The sequence below is a fragment of the Abramis brama genome (assembly GCF_963993115.1).
Source record: "Abramis brama genome assembly, chromosome: 18".
NCBI classification, from domain to species: Eukaryota; Metazoa; Chordata; class Actinopteri; order Cypriniformes; family Leuciscidae; genus Abramis; species Abramis brama.
In genome coordinates, this window is record NC_139980.1 from 14,138,260 (window position 1) to 14,159,644 (window position 21,385).

The 21,385-nt window shown below is 38.3% G+C and overlaps 1 protein-coding gene and 1 long non-coding RNA gene across 3 annotated transcripts in view; one reads left to right on the forward strand and one right to left on the reverse strand.

Annotated features, from left to right (window-relative positions):
* Nucleotides 1-183: 183 nt before the first annotated feature.
* LOC311069113 lies at nucleotides 184-20,195 on the forward strand. Its single transcript, XR_014603478.1, has 3 exons — nucleotides 184-308; nucleotides 4,680-4,758; nucleotides 18,381-20,195. It is a non-coding gene; the product is annotated as an uncharacterized lncRNA (long non-coding RNA).
* Nucleotides 20,196-20,200: 5 nt separating this feature from the next.
* adcy1a (adenylate cyclase 1a) overlaps nucleotides 20,201-21,385 on the reverse strand; it is a 42,326-nt gene continuing 41,141 nt past the window's right edge. Inside the window, exons 20-21 of one of the 2 annotated variants that reach the window (XR_014603477.1) lie at nucleotides 20,979-21,113; nucleotides 20,382-20,515 (exon numbers count right to left, since the gene is read on the reverse strand). Coding sequence is in view for 1 of the 2 variants with exons in the window: in XM_084092039.1 (XP_083948165.1) it covers nucleotides 20,207-20,515 (309 nt within the window). In the remaining variant the exon portion in view is untranslated. Of the gene's footprint in view, nucleotides 20,516-20,978; nucleotides 21,114-21,385 lie in introns of both variants that reach the window. The other variant, XM_084092039.1, reaches the window with a different exon arrangement.

Consider the following 21,385-nt stretch of genomic DNA (forward strand, 5'->3'; position numbering starts at 1 on the left):
CTTGTAAAATATGTACGATTTAGCAAAAATTAAAAAAATGTTGCAAAATGTGGTGAAGGGGGCCCTTGAGACATCCGTGCCCAGGGCACATCATCGCCATAATCCGTCCCAGTATAATGTATAATTACACTGTTACAAGGACACTTTAAAATAAGGCGTAGGGGAGAGTGGGGTAAGATGAGCCAGTGGGTAAGTTGACCCAACCCTTGTTTCTAGGCAACTATGCACATTTGGTGTCATGTGACCATACATTCTGAAGGACTCCATTTCTATTTTGCTGTGAAGAGGAGAAGCACATGGGACAAGAGGTAAGTTGTTGTTGTTGTTTCTTTTCACAAAAACACTTTTTTGCTTGTTAAAGTTAATTTTCTGCATTGCAGGTAGCTATACTAGCTCTTGTGCCAAATCAAATGTATCTAGGTCTAAAGTTGTGTATGGTACATGTTGGTGATTTGTCAACATATAAAACCATGTGAATCATTAAGCTAAAGGTTAGCCTGAATTGCTAAGCTAGGCTGTTTTTACCAAAATGGTGACTAGGGGGCAAAGTGAGCCAGATGATGTGGGGTAAATTGAACCTGTGGTAACTTAAGGCACTGGAGTTAAGTTTTAAGCATAACATTGTATTAAATATAGTATTACACAACTGTTAACCATACATTACACATTGCATAAAAGCTATCAAGGCAAGATTTTTTTCATTATGGCTCTTGTCTTTGTTTTATAGGTTTAAATTCACTCCAAACATGTACCTATAAATTACAGAAACGTCTGTCTGTCTGTCTGTGTGTCTGTTATTCGCATATCTCTCGAACCGTTAGTCCGATGGATTTCAAACTTGACAGGTGTCTTGCTACAGGCACGAGTAAGTGCATTGCCATTGATGTTGTTTGGATTAGAAATGCAAAATATATAGTTAAATATATCGGTAAAAGAAGCACTTAGAAGGTTGTGGTTTAAAAATAAACATTCTGACATTAGACGGTTGTGGTTTAAAAATAAACATTCTGACATAAACACTCTGTCAACTAAACATTAAGTCAGCTACACTGTTTACTTCTGAATATTATATTTTATTCATGGCCATCATTTGTAGTAGCCTATTAACAAACTGTTTGCTCAAGCGTAGCGTTGTAGCCTGCTCCCTGAATCGTCGCGCTTATTCATTTGTGGATGTTAACTGAATCTGTAAGTCAGCTACACTGTTTATTTCTGAATATCCTGAACGCTACTGTGTAATAGTAGCCTATGCTATTCATCAACTAAACATATCCTATTCAATGCGTTCACAGTCTCTTTCACGGCCATCATTTGTAGTAGCCTATTCACAAACTGTTTGCTCAAGCGTAGCGTTTTCTCGGAGTTCACTGTGTAGCCTGCTCCCTCAATCGTGTAGTTCAATTTTCCATATTTATTGTATGTCATTATGTCAGTATCAGTATTTGCTTTCTACCATGCACAAATAAAAATGTCACTGAACTTTTGCTGTGTAATTGTAACAATGAGCACTCAAACACACCGAACCAACAATAACTAAAAACACAGTCAAACACACCGAACCAACAATTACTAAAAACACACACAAAAACTGATTTTGCATAGGCACTTTGCACTAGTGATTTATAATGTTGATGAAACAGGTGTCACAACAGTGCAGACACTAAAACAAGTTGTGGCGGAAAAGGGAAAGAAACAAGTGGGGGCCATCACATATGCCGAAAGAGGAGAGCTTGTGACTGTAGTCTGTGCAGTCAATGCTACTGGGAATGCAGTGCCTCCCATGTTCATCTTCCCAAGGGTTAGATACAAAGACCATTTCATTACAGGAGCACCTCCAGGATCAATTGGTTCCTCCACCAGATCTGTCTGGATCAATGAAGACACCTTTGCTGAGTTCCTTGAACATCTGGTTCAGCATACCAAGTGCTCCTCTGACCATCCAATGCTGCTACTCCTTGATAACCACGAGGACCATATTTCACTGAGGGCACTGGATTTAGCAAAGAGTAAGGGGACTGTTATGCTCACAATTTCCATCCCAATTCCAGCCTCTGGACAAGAGTGTCTATGGTCCATTCAAGACCTATTACAACAGAGGTCTTGATGGTTGGATTAGATCTAACCCAGGCAGCATATACCACATCCCTGTATGTGTGAACGAGGCTTTCATGTCGGCAATGACACCACGGAATATCTCTTCTGGATTCAGGTCCACAGGGATTTTTCCTTACAACAGAGGTATTTTCTCTGATGCAGAGTTTGAACCATCCATGGTGTCAGACAGGCCAAACCCTGATGTGCTGTCTACTTCTGAAGAAGATCCACCCATGGCTTCAACCTCCACCTCTGCTGAATTGCCTTCACAGGCATGTTCTTCAACATGTAGGACAGATTCACTCCTCACCTCCCCTGGATATGTGTCTCCCACTGAAATTCTACCCTTACCCAAAAGTCAGCAGCCTAGGGCACAGACAAAGAGAAAGCAGGTGAAGACAAGTATCCTGACTGATACACCTGAAAAGCAGCCAATAGAAATGGAACATGAAAAGAGAAAAAACAAACTGAAAGGGAAACAAGTAACTAACATCAAAGAACAAGGTAAAGTCCAAGATGAAACAAACCCAGAGGAAAACCCCAGTGTACAGCAGCTCTGAGGAGAGTGATGTTCCCATCCCACTTGATGACACTTCTGAGTGTGAGAGCTCCCAGGATGAGAGTAGTGAACCAGACATCTCAGATCTGTCAGTTGGTGACTTTATCATTGTGAATTTTGCGACCAAATGTAACAGCTATTTTTTACAGAGGCAAGTTTTTTATTTTATTATTATTACGCTTGCATTAAAACATGAAAAATAGGATGGTCAATTTACCCCCAGATGGCTCAATTTACCCACTGACTGGGATCAACTTACCCCTAGCCTGGGGTAAGTTGAGTCACATGAACACTTTTTTTTCTGAGGTCATATTTTCAAGGCTCTTTGTCATAGGTGCATTCTTATATTTTCAGTTGATAGGCAACATCCCAAATTAACAGTCTAATGTCTCAATTTCCCTTGCCTGGAGATCCACATAAGTAAAAACTGGCTCATCTTACCCCACTCTCCCCTAACCCTTCTTATATGGCCACATACACACTGCAGCTAAATTCGGTTGTCAGTTCACCTTTTAGCGCTAAATCGCGTTGTGTAGGCTACACACACATTTCAGTAAAATAGGGAGTGATAACCTAGTCGCTGTAATATTACTTTGGTGACAATAACGGACCCTAAACACACACAAGGCGCTAAAACATTGCTATGGTTTCCAAGCTGTCAATCACGAGTTCACACTTACAAATAATCGGATAAAGTAAAAGAGTAGCCTATGCGTATTTGGAGTGCTGTCCGAGGAGAGGGCTCCGAGCTCGGAATTTAGCCCAAACCCAGAGTTAATAGAAACCAGCCGAGAGAGGAGTCGGGGTGGCGGAGGGATGCAGAAAACTGTCGAGAAACGTAGGTGAGCCTACTCTCGTGCTGATTGGATAGATTATTTGAATGTGTTCCTCCCGAACTTTGTTAGTTTTGCCTACTTTACTTTAGTGTCCAGAATTTTAACGTCTCCTTCATTTGACACAAAGTATTAATACCGAATATGTAATAATGATTGGTGAAACATTCATGCATTTAAGGGTTAATTGATAATCTGCCCAATTAGATTTGTGTGATACAGAATAAAAGTAATTGGTGCTTTACTGCCACTAGTGTTCTTTTTAGCTGGAAAAATCAGTGAATAGTATATTGGTACTTTATGAGCACATGATATATCCAATGAGTCTGTTGTGTTTGTCTCTTTAGTTGCAATGGTCAGGATAATTGAGAATTAAAAATTGTTTCATATTCTTAATAAACAGCACCGCCATCAATACGCCATGCTCATTCAGAGAGATTAAGTAAGGTAATATGAGGACAGATTTCCCTTTTTTTCCCATTCCTCCTCCTGGAAAGCATGATTGTGGAATGTTCTTTAGGTCAGTCAGGGCTAAGGATGATAATCTAGTGATTAGTGCATCTTAAATCCTTTCAGATGTCTGTGCAACACACACACACGAAGAGATCACTCAGTTTAGTTAGAGACCTCTTAGCTTCCCAATGTACCATTTGAACTGAAATTTGAGATGAAAGGGTGACACTTTACAATATGGGTGCACTAATATGCTTTAATTCATGCTTAACTAATGCACAGATAATCATGTGTTAATGTATGACTCATGAAGAACTAAACCATTACTTAATGATTACTGCTTCAGCAATATTAAATATTAAAAGAGTAGTTCACTTTAAAATGAGAATTAGCCCATGATTTACTCACCCTCAAGCCATAGCTGTATATGACTTTATTCTTTCAGACGAATACAATCAGAGTTATATTAATAAACACCCAGGCGCTTCCAAGCTTAATAATGGCAGTGGATTGCAACCACCAGATTGAAGCTCAAAAAAAGTGCATCCATCCATTATAAAAGAACTCCACATGGCTCCGGGTGTCACAAACACAGGAGGAGACAGACAGGTTTAGGTTCACACAGTGTTTATTAAAAGCAGAGTGGTGGTGGAACAACGGGAACCAAATGATGGTGAGAGGATGGTGACTTGTAGAATGGTGACTTAGCTGGCAATGACTGAAGCGTATTCTCTGTGCAGGTGACGAGTGAACACAAAGACTGGTGATATGGATCAGGATGACGGACAGGAGACGGAATACAGGACGAGACGATCTCAGGTGAGTAGATTGGTAAGGAGTCTGACATACAGCAGTGTATACTGCAACAAGACTAGACAAGGAGTGAAAGGAGAACGGAGCATATACAGGGTGTGTTGATCAGGGAGTGCAGGTGCAGAGTCAGTACTCTGGTGATTGTGAACGAGTGGGCAGGTCCTGGTGATTGAGTGATGATTGGGGCTGTGACAGTGTGGCTGACTCTGTGACACCGGGGGGTTAATAAAGGCCTTCTGAAGCAAATCGATGAGTTTGTGTAAGAAAAATATTCATATTTAACACGCTACAATGTAAAATTCTAGCTTCCGGCCAAATGGTAAATATCTGCGTAATATCGTAAATATCAGCAGTATGTCGCATTACTCGCATAAGTTGCACTTAGACTTAAGTCGAATCTGTATGTTCGTTTGGCCGGAAGCTAGTTATTTTACTTTATAAAGTTTTAAATATGAATATTTGTCTTACACAAACTCATCGCTTTGCTTCAGAAGGCCTTTATTAACCCCCCGGAGCCGTGTGGAGTTCCTATATGGATGCTCTTTTTTGAGCTTCAAACTGATGGCTGCAATCCACTGCCATTATAAAGCTTGGAAGTATCAGGGTGTTTATTAATGTAACTCCGATTGTATTCGTCTGAAAGAAGAAAGGGTAACACTTTATTTCGATAGTCCACTTTAGACATTCTACTAACTATAATAACTTTGCAACATCATGTCAACTAACTGTCATTAGAGTATTAGTAGACTGTCTGCTTAATATTTGCTAACACTTTATTTTGTTGGTCCCCCAACCGACCATTATTCTACCGACTATAAGTAACTTAGCAACTACAAGTCACCTTATTCTACTGACCCGCACCCTAAGACCTTACCATAACCTACCAGTCTACTGACAGTCTACTACAGTCTACTAATACTCTAATGAGAGTTAGTTGACATGCAGTTGAAAAGTTACTTATAGTTAGTAAAATGTCTAAAGTGGACTATCGAAATAAAGTGTAACCAGAAAGTCATATACACCTAGGATGGCTTGAGGGTGAGTAAATCATGGGCTAATTTTCATTTTAAAGTGAACTACTCCTTTAATAGATTAGGTAATATATGAATATGAATTAAATGTGTCATTATCTATTAATCCCTAATAACATATAGTATTAATATTGTAAATTAATGCATTAGTTAACATAATTGGTCAAAGCCATGTCCTTCAATTTCCAGTAAAAGTTGTCCTGTAAATTAATGGTAAAATACTGGCAAAACTGTTTCCCGTAATTTTCTGTTAATTGTACAGTTCTTTACTGTAATAAACTTTACAGTATGTTACTGTAAAGATACCATGCACTACATTAAAACTCGAGTTAACTCATTTCATTTGCATAAAACTGACTGCCTTAAATTGGCCAACTGGCATTTAAGTTTATAAACTAATAATGTGCTAGTAATGTTATTACTGTGAACTTATTTAAAAATAATATTTCTTAGAATTAAAGAAAGTCTTAAAACATCAAGTTAACTCAAATCTGTCGCAGATAACTAGCTAACAGCGCACATACATGTGGAACTGGAATTAACTAGAAAGAGATTTTCTCTGCATCAGCAACTACACAGTTACTGACTTTGAAATAAAGCAACATGTAGCATATTATCAATGTTTCTTGGTCTTGTCCTGGACTGAAGCACAGGCTCTTTAGCACAATGGTGACCCACAAAACTCAAGACAACTGAAACCCTTTACATCCCAACAGAACAATAAACACTAACAGATCTCCCCTATATCATCTTGTGCAAAAACACACAAAATAACACTTTATTTCAGCATTTACTTTATTTCAGCATTTTATTGTGGTCACATAACATTTGTATTACTAAGTGCAAAGAACTTTAATATTTGAGTGAAATTAACTTGTTTCATTTTCTAAATTTGGCTGTTCGGTTTTACAGTACATTGCTGTTTTTTTCTTGATTTTATGGTAAAAATGACAACAGATTATGCTAATTATCGTTTATAATTATGCAGATTATTAATGTGCTTTTCACTTTTCCCATATGATTGCAAAAAAAAAAAAAAAAAAAAAAAAATGTTTGTATTGAACATTTATGGAGCAACAGATTTTGTGTGAAAATAAATCATGAAAGTGGTTTATTTTGTTTAAAAATCTTATAAATGTATGTGGCAAAGGGGGCCTTTTACCCCACACACAACAGCAATTGGTCAGCATATGAATCTCAACAAGATATTATTTATTTATAAAAAACACTGAACATTACAAAACAGGCTACAACCCATGGATTGCGTAATTTATTCATGTTGCAGTGCATGCTGGGAGTTTTGTACTGCTGGCACCCAGCATGCATTGCAAAATTAAACTTTTTATCATTATTGTTGTGGATCATATGTTGATTGTTGATGTCTGTGTGTATCTAAGTGATGCAGGAGTTCAAAATATTTTATGCACTATGTTTTTATTATCCTTCTAAATAACTGATTTTTGAAACAATGCTGGATGACATATAACCAAAGATTAGACACGGGATGAGATCAGTGTAAGTTATGAGTCCATGATGATAATGGCATCATCACAACAAAGCCAAAAACACCCAATCCATTTCTTCTTGGCTTCTTCTTGCCATAACAAATGTGCTTTATAAACTCAGTTACAGCAGCCAGAGAAAAACTATAAAATCAAGGGCCAAAAGCCCAACTAAAGCAAACTCTAAACACCATAATGGTAAATACAAACGTTAGTATTTTCAATAAAGCATCAGCATCTAAACCTCTGCTAATTCTCACCAAGACCTTCTGTTCCATGTATGAAAGAAATAATGTTAAAATGGTTTGTGAACTGGTTTAACATTCAGTGTGAAAGGGCCTTAAGGCTGTGGCTAGAAGTCAGTTGTAGTTGCTAGTTTAAACACATTAATTTTATACTTTATAAAAATTTATACTATGACACATTTAATTAATTACAATTAATTATATTACTTAATTAATAATCATATAGACTCTTTATTAGTTGTTGATGCAGTAATCATGAAGTTTAGTTCTTCATGAGTCATACATTAACATGTGATTATCTGTGCATTAGTTAAGCATGAATGCACCAGTATTGTAAAGTGTTACCGATGAAAGAGATGACACAAGCTCATGTGTCCACACACACACACACACACACACACACTGTCATTTTCACCACCTTTTACCCACATTGTCCACTGAGAGCTTAATGAAATGTTTGCTGGTTATGAATACATGACTTTGGATCAGAAATATCATAGATGATTGAGGGTGTGACCACATATGTTTGTTGTTTAAAGAAGCTGCTGCTCCCGGTGCCAGAACTCCTGTCACAGCGTGCATTTCCATCAATTCTCATGCAAGCCTTTATTCCAGAGATGTACACACACATATAGGATGACTCTTACCTCTCTGGACCTGAAGAATTTCCTTCTTCCTTGGTGGTTTATGTTACGTACACTATGTACTTCTGGAAATTGTTTGTGGTCTGTAAATGAACAGCAGTTGTTTGACTGCTTTATCGGTTTGGATATAGTGTATTGTGGTTATGCGTGCATAATGCATAGAAGTCAAAGTGTCAAAATGATTTTGTGTGTGTGTGTGTGTGCAAGTGTGTCTGGGAAAACTTTCTTGTATGCGCTCTCATGCGCAGGCCTCCATTGTGTGTGGCTTCCTCTGGCTCGTCTCTCCAGCCAGCATGGGAATGGCCAAACGAGAGGTGTTTATTTGGCCAACGGTAAAGTCCAGGCATATCTGACACTCATTTATATACATGCACTGACACACACACACACACACACTCTCACTTGCAGGAGTTTGACTATGTCAGTACACGCAGGGCAAACCCATGTGATTGTGTCTTCACTTTCAATCACCAGAGATGTTGTAATGCTTGACTTTTGAGTTCTTTAACGTGTTGCAGATTACTCATTAAACCTGACAGAATTTAAATAACCTGCAGCACAATACAGTTATGTAGACACGTCAGAGTCGTGCCACTCCTGCGGAATGCAAGTTCTATGACGCAGAACGAACATAATCTGCAGATATACAGTTACATTCAAAACTTTGGGGTTGGTAAGAATTTTTGAGTTTTTTATGTTTATGAAAGAAGTCTCTTATGCTCATCAATACTGTTTTCTATTTTAACATATTTAAAAATGTAATTTGTTCATGTGACGGCAAAGCTGAATTTTCAGCATCAGCCTGATTGAGAAATCATTCTAATTTGATTTGGTGCTCAAGAAACATTTCTTCTTATTATCAATGTTGAAAACAGTTGTGCTGCTTAATATTTTGGGGGAAACCTTGATACTTTTTTTCAGGATTCTTTGATGAAAAGAAAGTTCAAAAGAACAGCTTTTATTTGAAGTCTTGCTGAATGAAAGTATTACTTTCTCTAAAAAATTCTTACTGACTCCAAGTTTTTGAACTGTACTGTTACTGTATATGTAGATTTTTAGCATTTTCTGCAGCGATTTTTGAGGAAAATTTGTGGAACTCTGTGGTAAGTAGCATGGCATGATTGAATTAGCCAAATATGCAAGGTGTGAGGGATGTGTATATGAACATTACGTTGTTGTTTTTTTCAGAAATCTGTGATATCCGTGTAAGCCTATGATTTCAATCTCTATCTTTCCTATGTTTAACAACCACTTTCTACGGTTATATTTGTTTAAAAGTGTAAGCCTATGATTTCAATCTCTATCTTTCCTATGTTTAACAACCACTTTCTACGGTTATATTTGTTTAAAAGCATAAAAAAACCATAGACTGAAGAGGGAAGTGTTGTAAGATGGCGTCAGTTGCAACACTGTCAGAAAAGAGGTGTATGTCATCAATATTATACACTCCCATCACATTTCTGAGCTCACAGGAGAAGGGGCATTTGACTGTGAGCAACAATGTAGATTTTATGACCAAAATACAGATTTTTAGGAAAGAAAGTAAAAAAAAAAAAAAAAGATTATTTTTTGCCTTGCAATCATTGTATTGTAGATACAATTATTTGACTTACATAACCTAAAGCAACTGTTTCTCGTTTAATTTGATGCTTTGCATTCATGCTAACTTCAAACCCCCATGTTTGGGGTGAGGAGAGTTGTAACAGTTCATTAAAAATGTTACAACCAACCCCTTATGATGATTCCAATGAGTCCAGTTATCCGGTCACATCCTCTGTTAAAGGAGTAGTTCACTTTAAAATGAAAATTCATCATATATCATAAGGTCATCATATACTCACCCTCATTGTTTCAAACCTGTATGAATTTCCTTCTTCTGCTGAACACAAAGGAAGATATTTAGAAGAATGTCAGTAACCAGACAGTTTTTGGGTCCCATTGACTTCCATAGTAGGAAAAAAATATACTATGGAAGTCAATGGGACCCAAAAACTGCCTGGTTACTGACATTCTTCTAAATATCTTCCTTTGTGTTCAGCAGAAGAAAGAAATTCATAGAGGTTTGAAACAACATGAGGGTGAGTATATGATGACAGAATTTTCATTTTAAAGTGAACTACTCCTTTAAGGCGAAGTCACATGAGTTTTTAGCGCAATTTTCCACCGGACAAAATTGCGCTTGTTAACTCATGATTTCTGTTCTGTGCGTCTGTGCGCACCAATCTTGCACTTCTATCTACTCCTCAACCAGACCACCTGACTTCGGGTTTTCGGCATTATGTTAAGGAAGGTCTAATCTCGGGAACGCACAAAACAAATCCAGGAAAAGATTTACTATCTCTTAGTGTTGTGATCCCATGAGGTCAGAAAATTGCGCTAAAACACTCAACGAGTTTTTATTACTTGTTTGTTAGTCATCAAGATAATGTTATGTTTGGTTATCTTTATGGTTAAAAATGTTTATTCGCATGTTATCAGATAAAAACATGAACTTCCTCAAATGAGCACATGAACGTGTTTTTGTGCACATTTTTAGAATATATGCGCACCTTGGCATTTCCATCCAGTGTTTTTTACTTTATGTGATATCACAAAATTCACATAAAAATAGGTGAACTGCAACATAGCTATTGCTGAACCCTAATGTGACAGGAATACTGTACACACAGGAACACTCACAAAAACACACACGCCAACAGTTTTTTTGTGCTAAAAGTCCTAAAAAAAAATTCACATTGTTCGCATTATTCAAAACTGATTATTCTTTGTTTTTCAATAAAGTTCTTGCATAAATCTTATTTCAGCAAATTACCTCTCATTGTTACATCTATCCCCAGCTAAGTGTTAGAACTCACCCCAGGGTAGGTTGTAACAACAGAACTCTTTGTGTTTGGCATTAACTGTAGCTTTATCAATAAACTAGAATAATTTTAAAAAAGGAATACATTGGGGAATACATAAATACATAATACAAAGGAACACATAAAATCCGAATCAGGAACAGAGCAGGGAAACACGAACTAAAGGAAACAGAACATAATATCAAAATAAGAGTCCATAACTGTAACAGTAGTACACGGCCAAGTGAGTATTTGTAGTAGACAAATGTGGCTACCATGAATCAAAGTTTGAAAGATCTACCACAAACAACCACTTACTAATTTGTTACTAATAAGAGTTACTAATGCTCAAACAAAAAAGTGTTAGGCCTATACCATCCCCGCTCTCCTTTAAATAAAATTAAAAAGTAACCTTTCAACAAACTATTTTTTTTAAATAACAATAAAGAGTCACCAATTTACCCACCCATAAAAATACCTCCCTCATGTTAGCAAGCTCTGACTTTGGTATAAAGAATGCCATTTCCTCATATTTACTGCAGCAATCCTCAAGAAACATTCCATTTAGATGACAATGACCTCTTGTGCCATATTCCTGATCACCCGCCTCAGCAAAATCTTACAACTAAACATCTTATAGTTAATACTTAAATTAAATTATACTGGTGAGTCATACTTTTTGTTGGTGGCAGTAAACTAGATGATAATCTGCCAAAAGCCCATTACATTGTGACCTGCTGTGCCAAACTCATCATATTCTGAAATTAATGGTGGAGTCTGTTTTGCTGCTATTTTGGTCTCTTTCATGTTGCCAAGTTTGAGCTTGTTAATCCTTGCAACTGAGTTCATTGTTTGAGAGTGTGATTGATGATGCAGATTGCACATTTTATTAAGGAGACACTGACGAAAGGCTTCATTGTATTTTTGAGGGCAAACTGGAATGTGTGGAACTTTTCACAAAATTGGGTACCAGACCTGAAAAATAAAAATAAAATGAAAATCCTTTTTTAACAAATGGTCTGTGAAAAGTGGTGCTTCACTTTCAAAAAAGTTGGTCTTATATATGAGCTGAGCTAATATGAGTTACGTTTAAATGAGCTGTTTTATTTTTCAGCTGTTACCAAAATTGTCCAAAACCTTGATTTTTGTGATTTTTTTAAAACAACATTATAGCAATAAACAAAAATAGTAAAAGTAAAAAAAAAAAAAAAAAAAAAAAAAGCCATTAAAATATGTATTTTTTTAAATGTGGATATTTTAAAAAAAGAATGGGTAACAATTTAGCCCAAAACGCTGTTGTCATGTAAATGAACATCCAAAAATTCAGTTTTTAGTTGAAAATGGTGTTGTGTAAATGCCCCTTAATCTAAATTGAGCTGTTTCTCAGAAGAGACAGCAAGTTTGGGATTATATGTTTTTTTATTTATTATTTTTTTATTGACAAGCTTTACATTTTCCACAAGATTAAGAAAAACATTTGTTTAATTATCAATAACTTTTGCAACAGGGTTGAAGTTGGAGTTTGAACAGGGCATAAATAAATGAAATATTGTTTACTACAATAAATGCATATCGATTCCACATATTTCATCTTATCAATTGTACAATTCATTCCAGAAGTCAAGATTCCCATTTTTAAAACTTGCTTCTTTTCATTCTGGGTTAATTTTATGTTAGGTAAAACATTTATCAACATATCAAATAGCAACATATGGAACCCATGTATTTTGCATAGAACATGTTCAGAATTCAACAGCCATTCATCTGCACACTGATTAACACAATCAGGGCTGTGACAGTTTTTATGATTTATTTGTTTGTTTTATGATGTTAAGAGCACCCCATATGTTGTGTAAAATCAAACTATAACACACCATCAGTGCACACAAACCATCGCTAAAGCAGTTTTCTGGAGCTTTGGGTCCACCGTTGGACTTCCTTGTCAGATACTGTACTGTACATCTGAAAGCTTTGTGTGTTTTGTCACGATTATTGTTCAGTTGGCTAACTTGAAGTGGAAATTGAACATTAGCTCCACGCGGATCTGACGCCGTCTTATCCAATCAAGTAGCTGTGTAGTTGTGATCTCAACAGCAGCTGGGTTTGAAGTGTGCAAGTTGATGACCTGTTAGCGCTGCTGTTTATCTTGGTATGTCAGCCATAAAAAAGTCATGAGTCATTTCCTCCCCGCAGGTTATAAACACTCCTACGCCTTACTCACCAGCATGTACACAGTCTACACACACATCTTCATTTAGCAGGAACCGTTTACAGTTTCCAGTAAAAGGGGACCAACGGTTAAAAAGGGGAAAAAGACAAGTTCTGGCAGGGTGTTTGATGGAAGGAAAAATAGGAGTGAGCGAGAGCATCTTCATACGAAAGTCATTGTGAGCGCTGATGTGCTGGAGGGCAGAGATTATCATTTGAGAGATGAGGAAAGGAATGGGTTTGGTTAAGCGCTGGAAAAGCAAGCCCAGACCTGATCTGACACTTCTGCAGCTACACGGCAGGTAAAGGGATAAAGACTTGAGATTTTCCAGAAGCAAAGTTCCTTGTTAACTCACAATAGGTTCAATAGGCAGGGCTGATTATTCCATTGCATTCACTCCTGCGTAGTGGCAGCAGGGATTGTTCACTATAAAAATATATATTATGTCATAATTTCATCACCCTCTTGCTGTTTCAAACCCATATGACTTTCTTTCTTCCTTTCAACACTCACGAAAACTCATGGAGAATTTGCCTGCTCTTCCATGAAAGCTTTAGCGAAAGTTCTGCCAGGAAGACTCAATTGTTACGTCACTTATTAGCTTCTCATCTAACCAATCGTTATCTAATACTCGTATTATAAAAGATCGCCAACTTTCACCTCCATCCTCCCCACCACCACCAGGATGGTCCCTTCCCATACCTCCCAGGAGGTTTGCTGCGCCCCTGCCTTCATCTTCAGGCAGGATATGCAGATTCTGTTACCCTTGGATTGTGAGCTACGGACGGGGCCTACGCCAAAGAACTTTATAACTCAATACTAGCTTGCTGGGCTGTTAATAAATGTATTATTTTCAACGTCATTTTGCCTCCCGAGTCTTTCTGGTAGAAATAGAATGAAAATTAATGGGCACAGGTGCTGTCGTTTTAGTAAGATAAGACATGACCAAAAAGAGAACAAACACTTTTTAATAATATAATTATTTAAGTATAAAATGTGTTATTCTAGTTCCCTTTCGAAGTGAAACTCAACACTGCGTCTTGGATTGACGCTATGGGGGATGACCGGTGTCAGCATGACCGGTGTCTGAAGCATGTGTGCCAAACACACCAAATATTGTCCGAAGACAGTCCATGACATCACTAGCTGAGTGCCTGTGCATATATACAGTAGGAGGGTGCCTGTAATACAGGTCATCAGCTCTTTTGTCTTCAGAAGATGCTTGTTTGTATGCACGTGTAAGACAAACACTCCAGTGGAGCTCCAATTCTGAGGAATTGAATGCAGAGAGTTGAGGCAGGTGTAATTAATAATCTGCCTCCTGAGGCAGCTGCACAAGCCACAGATCTAGCCATCCATGCCACAAACCACACAACCAGTGCATATGGCGTTCAATGGATGCTATAGTTGCCATGGAGAAGCATCTGTGATAGGAGAAAAAAATCCTTGATGCTTTCAGCAGCTTCCAGGAGATATCTCGCTTTATGGCGTTTGAAGTGGGGGTAATTAACCCCAAACACACACACACCTTCAGCTTATGCTGAGGTTGCAGTCAGCCTTCATGGACCCGCAAGATAAGCACAGAGTATGGACTAATTGTTAAGAGAGCGTGAACCACTGAAAAGGTTGTGTTCCACTATCTTTTCAATCTAGAGCAATGCTGTGGTTCAGCTTGCTCCTCTACATAATCATTTATGGCCCCTTCCTGAGGGAGGGTTTGAGAGCAACCATTGCCGAATTGGCAAAGGAATAGAGAAGGTTTTGGATGTTTTGGATAGGCAAAACAGAATTCTGAAACTGCTCTTCATGTCACCAGTTTTATATTGCGTGCTGAGCAGTGCTTGATTGCTTATATACACCGGTGCATTTTCGGCAAATATAGGTGGTAGGCTGGGCATATGTCTGAGGACAGAGCAGTGGGTGGAGGTTGATTGTCTCTAAAAGAAGGCATCTCTTCTACTCCACTCTGATACCCTGAAGTATCTTTTTCCAAGGTTGGGCTATATTCTCCTCTTATTTGAGGGTCTAAGTAGAAATGTTGTTTAGTAAGTGCCCCCTTAAGTGTCGATGCAGGGAAAACAGAGTTATGTTGGGCACTATAGATTATCTCTACTTGGTTTACCTCGTACTGTTGGGTATTGAAGCAGGGATGTACAGTATGCTCCCATTCTGTATGGGTGCTTCATAGGCCTCTCTAGTTTGACCTATGTTCAAAACTATAGCAGGTCCTGGAAGAAGTCCATTTATTCAAGTCAGGGTTTAGCTGCTCTCCCCCAGTGAATTAAGGTTTTTAAGTAGAGCATAAGAACCCCCGTGGCCTCCTTGGGGTTAGAATAAGGTGGATGTGAGCTTTTGACAAACTGTTATTGTTATCTTTATCTCTCCTTCTGGAAGTAGTGATCATATCCAAGGTCGTAGTTGATACTATTCTCCCTTTGGAGGATTCTCCTTGGGTCTGTGTCAAGGCAAAAGAAGCCGACATAGCTGAGCTATTTATTCCTTAGAGTTCTGCTCTTGGGGCCTCATAAGGCTGATGCCTGGCCCACAAGGGAGGGAGGAAGGTTGTAAAGGCCAGGACTTCCATATTCACACATAATGAGGCAGGCAGGGTATTGTTCCCCAGAGTGTCAATCCAAGACGCAGTGTCGAGGTTCACTTCGAAAGGAAACATCTCAGGTTGCGACTGTAACCTTGGTTCCCTGTGAAGGGAAATGAGACACTGCGTCTTGTTGACATGCCTTATATACACGGGCGCTTCGCTAGTGACATCATGGACTGGTGTCGGCCAATAAAATTGACATGTTTGGCGCGTCTGGCTTTAGACACAGGTCACGCTGATGGTGTTCCCCCATAGCGTCAATCCAAGACGCAGTGTCTTGTTCCCCTTCTCAGGGAACCACGATTACAGTCGTAACCTGAGGACTTACATTAAAATCCTGGTAAATACATTGAATAAAATATGCATTAAATGAAGTGACTGTAAACATTATTTATAAATATGACAAAAGTTTTGTTTCAAATGAATGCTATTTTGTTTCTTTGTTTTCACCTTTTTTATCAGATAAGCCTGAAAAAATGTATCACAGTTTCCACAAAAATATGTAGCAGCACAACTGTTTTTAACATTTATAACGAGAAATGTTTCTTGAGCATTAAACCAGCCTATCAGAATGATTTCTAAAGGATCATGTGACACTGAAGAGGAATGGCTTCTGAAAATTCAGCTTTGTGAATGTGAAAATGTGACTTGAAACTTGACAGACAGTGACCATCACACATTTTTTTGTATAATCAGCCCTGCCTCTTTGAACTATTTTATTCTATGAAACAAAATGTCAGAGTGACATGAGGGGGGTAGATAATGACAGATTTTTAGTTTAAAGCAAACAAAATTTGCTTTGGAGGGGTTTTCAGTCATGTTTTTCAGTCTAAGCATGACAATAAGAGCAGCCAACACAAGTTTTCTGATTTAAGTGAAGAACAGACCAAAAAGTCATTTCTCGCTGGAAATCTTGCTCTCAGCTGTAACTTTATCACATTCACGTTCATTCAAATATAGCATGTCAAGATTGTTGCAACTTTTATTTTTCCACTGTTGTTGAGTAGGGGAGGCTTGTTTTTTTACTATGAAGGATAATTTGAGGTTGACATTATAGCAAATTAAGAGTGATAATTTGACCGTGGTAGACCACAATAACCACTAACTATGGCAATGAGAGTGGTTCTCTTTCTGTGTCATGCTGAAAGGTCCATCCATCCTGACACCCTGATATGATTGTGTATATGAGTTTTTATCTCATACAGTGGTTTCCGGCAGTATGATGTGCCACATCCTGTCTATTTGCTGCTTACACATGCCAGCTAGATAAGACTCTTTTGTTTTCCCCTTTTCCCCAAAATGTTTCGGAACGGGCACATCCTGTAAATGGGAAATCGCTTTCAGTTGGAAAACTGAGGAAATATGCAGAAAAGAGAAGTGGGACAATAGGCCGGATCTATGGCAGTTCCTAAAGCCTCAATGTTCTGAATCACTGATGTTTATTTCACACAAATATACAAGCACAAAATCTAATGCAAACAACCAGACAGGAAGGCATGGACAGGAGAAGAAACTGGTTTTCTAAAATATATAATACATTTTTTTTTATTAAATATGACCAAATTGACTCAATTGATCGAATTGACTTCCTTGTTTGCCCCAGTTGTTTTTCTCCAGTTGCAATGTCATAACTCGCAGGTCATTCACTCTCACAATCAGTCCATAGATTGACGTCTCCTTATTCAAGGCCGAGGCCACAGCCACGAAAACACGGATCGTCGCAAACAACACACAGAAGCCCAACGCCATCTCTCATTGTTATTTTATTCCCGAACAGTGCAAACACAAGTATAAAAGATCTCAATATGAAATTTACATTCACATAGAACCATCTCAATAAATACATTGCAACCCCAAAAATAGCACAAATATTACAAATCATCAATAAAATACTCTTTTCATTTACTCTACAATATATTTAATACGTACAATAATTTTGACCCGTATCAAATATGAAAATATCTAATCGACATGAAAATCTACTCTATGGTTTTACTGTGCACACTTTTATTAAAGTTAATATGTCATTAATGTTCATAACATCAGTAAGTTAGGCCACTGTAGTCAAAATAGATCATATTAAGCCATATCAAATAGAACCATTTAGCTGTTTGGCTACATTTGTTGGATCATAGAATCTGAAATATTCAGTGATACATTAAGCAGTTTGGCATTCGGCATTTAAATTCATTAAATAAAAACCAAAAATCTACAAATATGGAATTCGAATGGACAGCTCCTTACTTTACATTATTAAATATGCAAAATTCTGTATATGGTTATTAATGAGGCTAAATGCGGCGAAAAGTATAATCAGAGAAAGCATTCCTGAATACGTAGCTTAACATGAATGAAACGTAGAAATAAAGTAATAGCCCATTTTGCGAGTCTGTATTAAGCCCCACGCCACGTGGTTCGATCAGTCCATATGAGAGTACAGTTCGAAACGGAACCGAATGCACACAATGTCGCAAAGTTGTGGTATAAAGGAACAAGTTTGATATGTTGGTAACCGTGTGTGTTGGCACATATTCAAAGAAATACACTTTTTCTTACAGACCCTGGATAAAAAGGCAGTCACTTTAAGAGCTTGAAAAGGCGCCAATGCTACAAAACTCCCAGAAAGCTTTCCCCACAGCACCACGCATGAAACAGGTAAGCGGATACACCATCAGAAAAAGATTAGGATAAAAAAAAAAAAAAAATGGTTCGTTTCATCAAGGCCATTATTCTGGGCTCATGCAGTGCTTCTAAAGCATGTTTCGCAACATATCTTCGACACTTTTCACCCTTGGTTTGTTTTTGCAGTAGGCATGCATTAGAGACACAAATCAGTTATCAAATAGAGCGACGTGACAGAATTACGGCATGCTGAGAGGAACATGCAGAACGGCATGCTTGAAGCCATTCCCTAGGCATCATGGGAAATCTATCAACAGTAATACAGTAATAGCACATAAAGTAAATCAAAAGATATTTCTTAACTCGTATGAAATGAGACTCGTGAGGCTTTCGAAACCGAGAGCAGGTTTGCATGCTCTGAAATACAGTAGATGCACTAAAATCCAGATGTTTAACCTAAGACCTACAGAGCACATGACAGATCCAGCACTAAAATATCATGCATGTTCAACCGCGTGTTAAAGATCATTCCGCAAGCACAGTGAGAGATGCTACCGTTGATAGGAGAATCTGAAAGCTAAGTGCCACTTAGAAAAACCACAGACAAAATATATGTGAAACAGATGTACTGTATATTAAGCCATTTTATCTCATACTGTAAGCCAATTTGATTGTTTTGTTTTTTTTGTGAACAGTACAACGACACAGCTTCGATTGTGCTGGCTTCTCAAGCAGTGAAGCTATTGAAACGATATTTTGTGCCCTTGACGCTTATTATAATTCACACTGGATCTGTTGTCATGTTATTACTGGAAAGGATATCCCAGAGGGCAAAGGGCATCAGCAAATGCATACAGATGTTTTGTCCAAGCACCAAGTGCGTACACACATCACATACAGGAAAACTGTGCTGATTCAACCCACGCAAAGTTAAACATTTACCCACGTCACAGACCCGACCGACTTTCTGTAAATGATTACAAGACATCAAAGCGTTAGCATTCGCTAGTAAATCATTGCAGTCTCTGATTCACTTCGGTTGTTTAGTATTTATGCCGATCTGTCTCTCTCTTTCTCTCTCTCTCTCTCTCTCTCTCTCTGCAACCGCAGACGTGTGCCTGAAAATCGAAGAGCTGGGAATAATTTTGCTATAAACCCGTGACGTGTTCTTCATGTAAACAATTTATTCAAAGTAAATCTCAATATGAGGAACCGTTTTTTTTCCTTTGTCTTTTTTGAAAAACCCCAACACGTGTTTGAAGTTTCTCCCTTCGTCGCCTGACTCAGTTACGTACAAAATACAGCGCTGTTTTGAATCGGACCTTTTGGTCCTTACCACTCACGTGTTAAAAATATTCACCACCGTGGCATCTCTTGACATTTTCAGGTGCAAGATAACACACACACACACACACACACACACAAACACGCTGGGTACGTGTCTCCACGGCTGGTGTGAAGCTGCCTTTGCAGTAGATCGCATGCTCCCGTGTAGGAGACCCTGATATCCTGTTGGTCTGGGGAAGACTCAATAAAACACACGCATACGTGCACACGTAAAGACATACATGCTTATTATGTACTTGCGTGAAGGGGAAGGGCCTTTCTCAGTTTGGCACGTTTGAATGTTTCTCTCCTCAGTGCAAAACTGTCTCGTCTCTCCGTGTTCTTCATCCCACTTCCTACCTTGTGTTCGGTTTCCCTCCCCGCCTCTGATTTACTAATGCATCGATTGATCACCGTCAAACCCGTCTACTCGCGATCACACCTCCATCTCTACATCGACGGATACGGAGGGCAGGTACAGAATGCTGTTATTTGGGGTGCTAATGTGCCCTACGGTGAGACTTTTCACACCGTAACTGCTGACAGCGGGCGCGGACCCCAGCTTGGTCCTTATGCAGGGGCTCAAACCACGCTCTGGATTCTTGGATCGCGTGGGGTTCATGCCTTGCGGGGTTCGGCCCTCCAGAAAGTAGGTGAGCATTTGACCTTTGCCCTTCACGCTGACCTGGCCGCGACACAGGAAGTGATAATAACCGGAGAGTAGGCGGAAGACATCCTCTGTCACCTGGGAATGTAGAAGCAAATAAAGTCAGATGTGTTTGGAGTGGCGTTCTAGTTCACCTTTACAAAAAAGAAGTTTATTCAAGTGTGCTATTAGTGTACTTCTTTTCAAATAAAAATAAGAAAGTATACTTTTAGTCTTCTTTTTATGTACTTCTCAGAAATAGACTTAAAATTACACTTGACCTACTGTATACTGACAAAAAAAAGTATATTTGGCCTATACTTGTACTCAATCTTTTGATCGAGATGTATAATTAAGTATTCTAAGTATACTTGGCTTGTAGGCGGTTACTCTTTTTATTGATTTGCCTATTAAATACTTTTTTCCCTGTAGTCTTATAGATTACATTGTTTGAAAAATCTTGATTTATAAAGAAAACTGATATGTTCCTAATTCTGAGTATGTAAATTTTTGTGTAGTCCACTGGCAGTGTACATAGGAATTTACTTCAGATCTACTTAACTCTTTCCCCGCCATTGACGGAATTTTCTGTCATTTAAGACACAATGCTTCCTGACGGAAATTTCCGGCAATCCTTGTTTTCTCTGTTATACAGTAGAGGGTGCTATTACGCATCTTCTGAAAGAGTGTTGAATCTCTGGATCAAAACACAGGCGAAGAAGCAGAGACAAGCGATAAAAGCATTGCTTATGCAAATGTAAAATAACGCGATCGTCAAACATTAAACAGCATATAAATCAAAACTGCCTAAAGTGACCAAATAAAATGTTGACCCAGGATGAGCTATTGGACTGTGCAAGCATTAGGGGTGTTGATGGACTCGATCTACTCCATCTGTGTTTTGATCTTCGCTCTGGACTAAGTTTTTGACGACAAAAAACGTACACATTCAAGTGTTGATAAAAAATG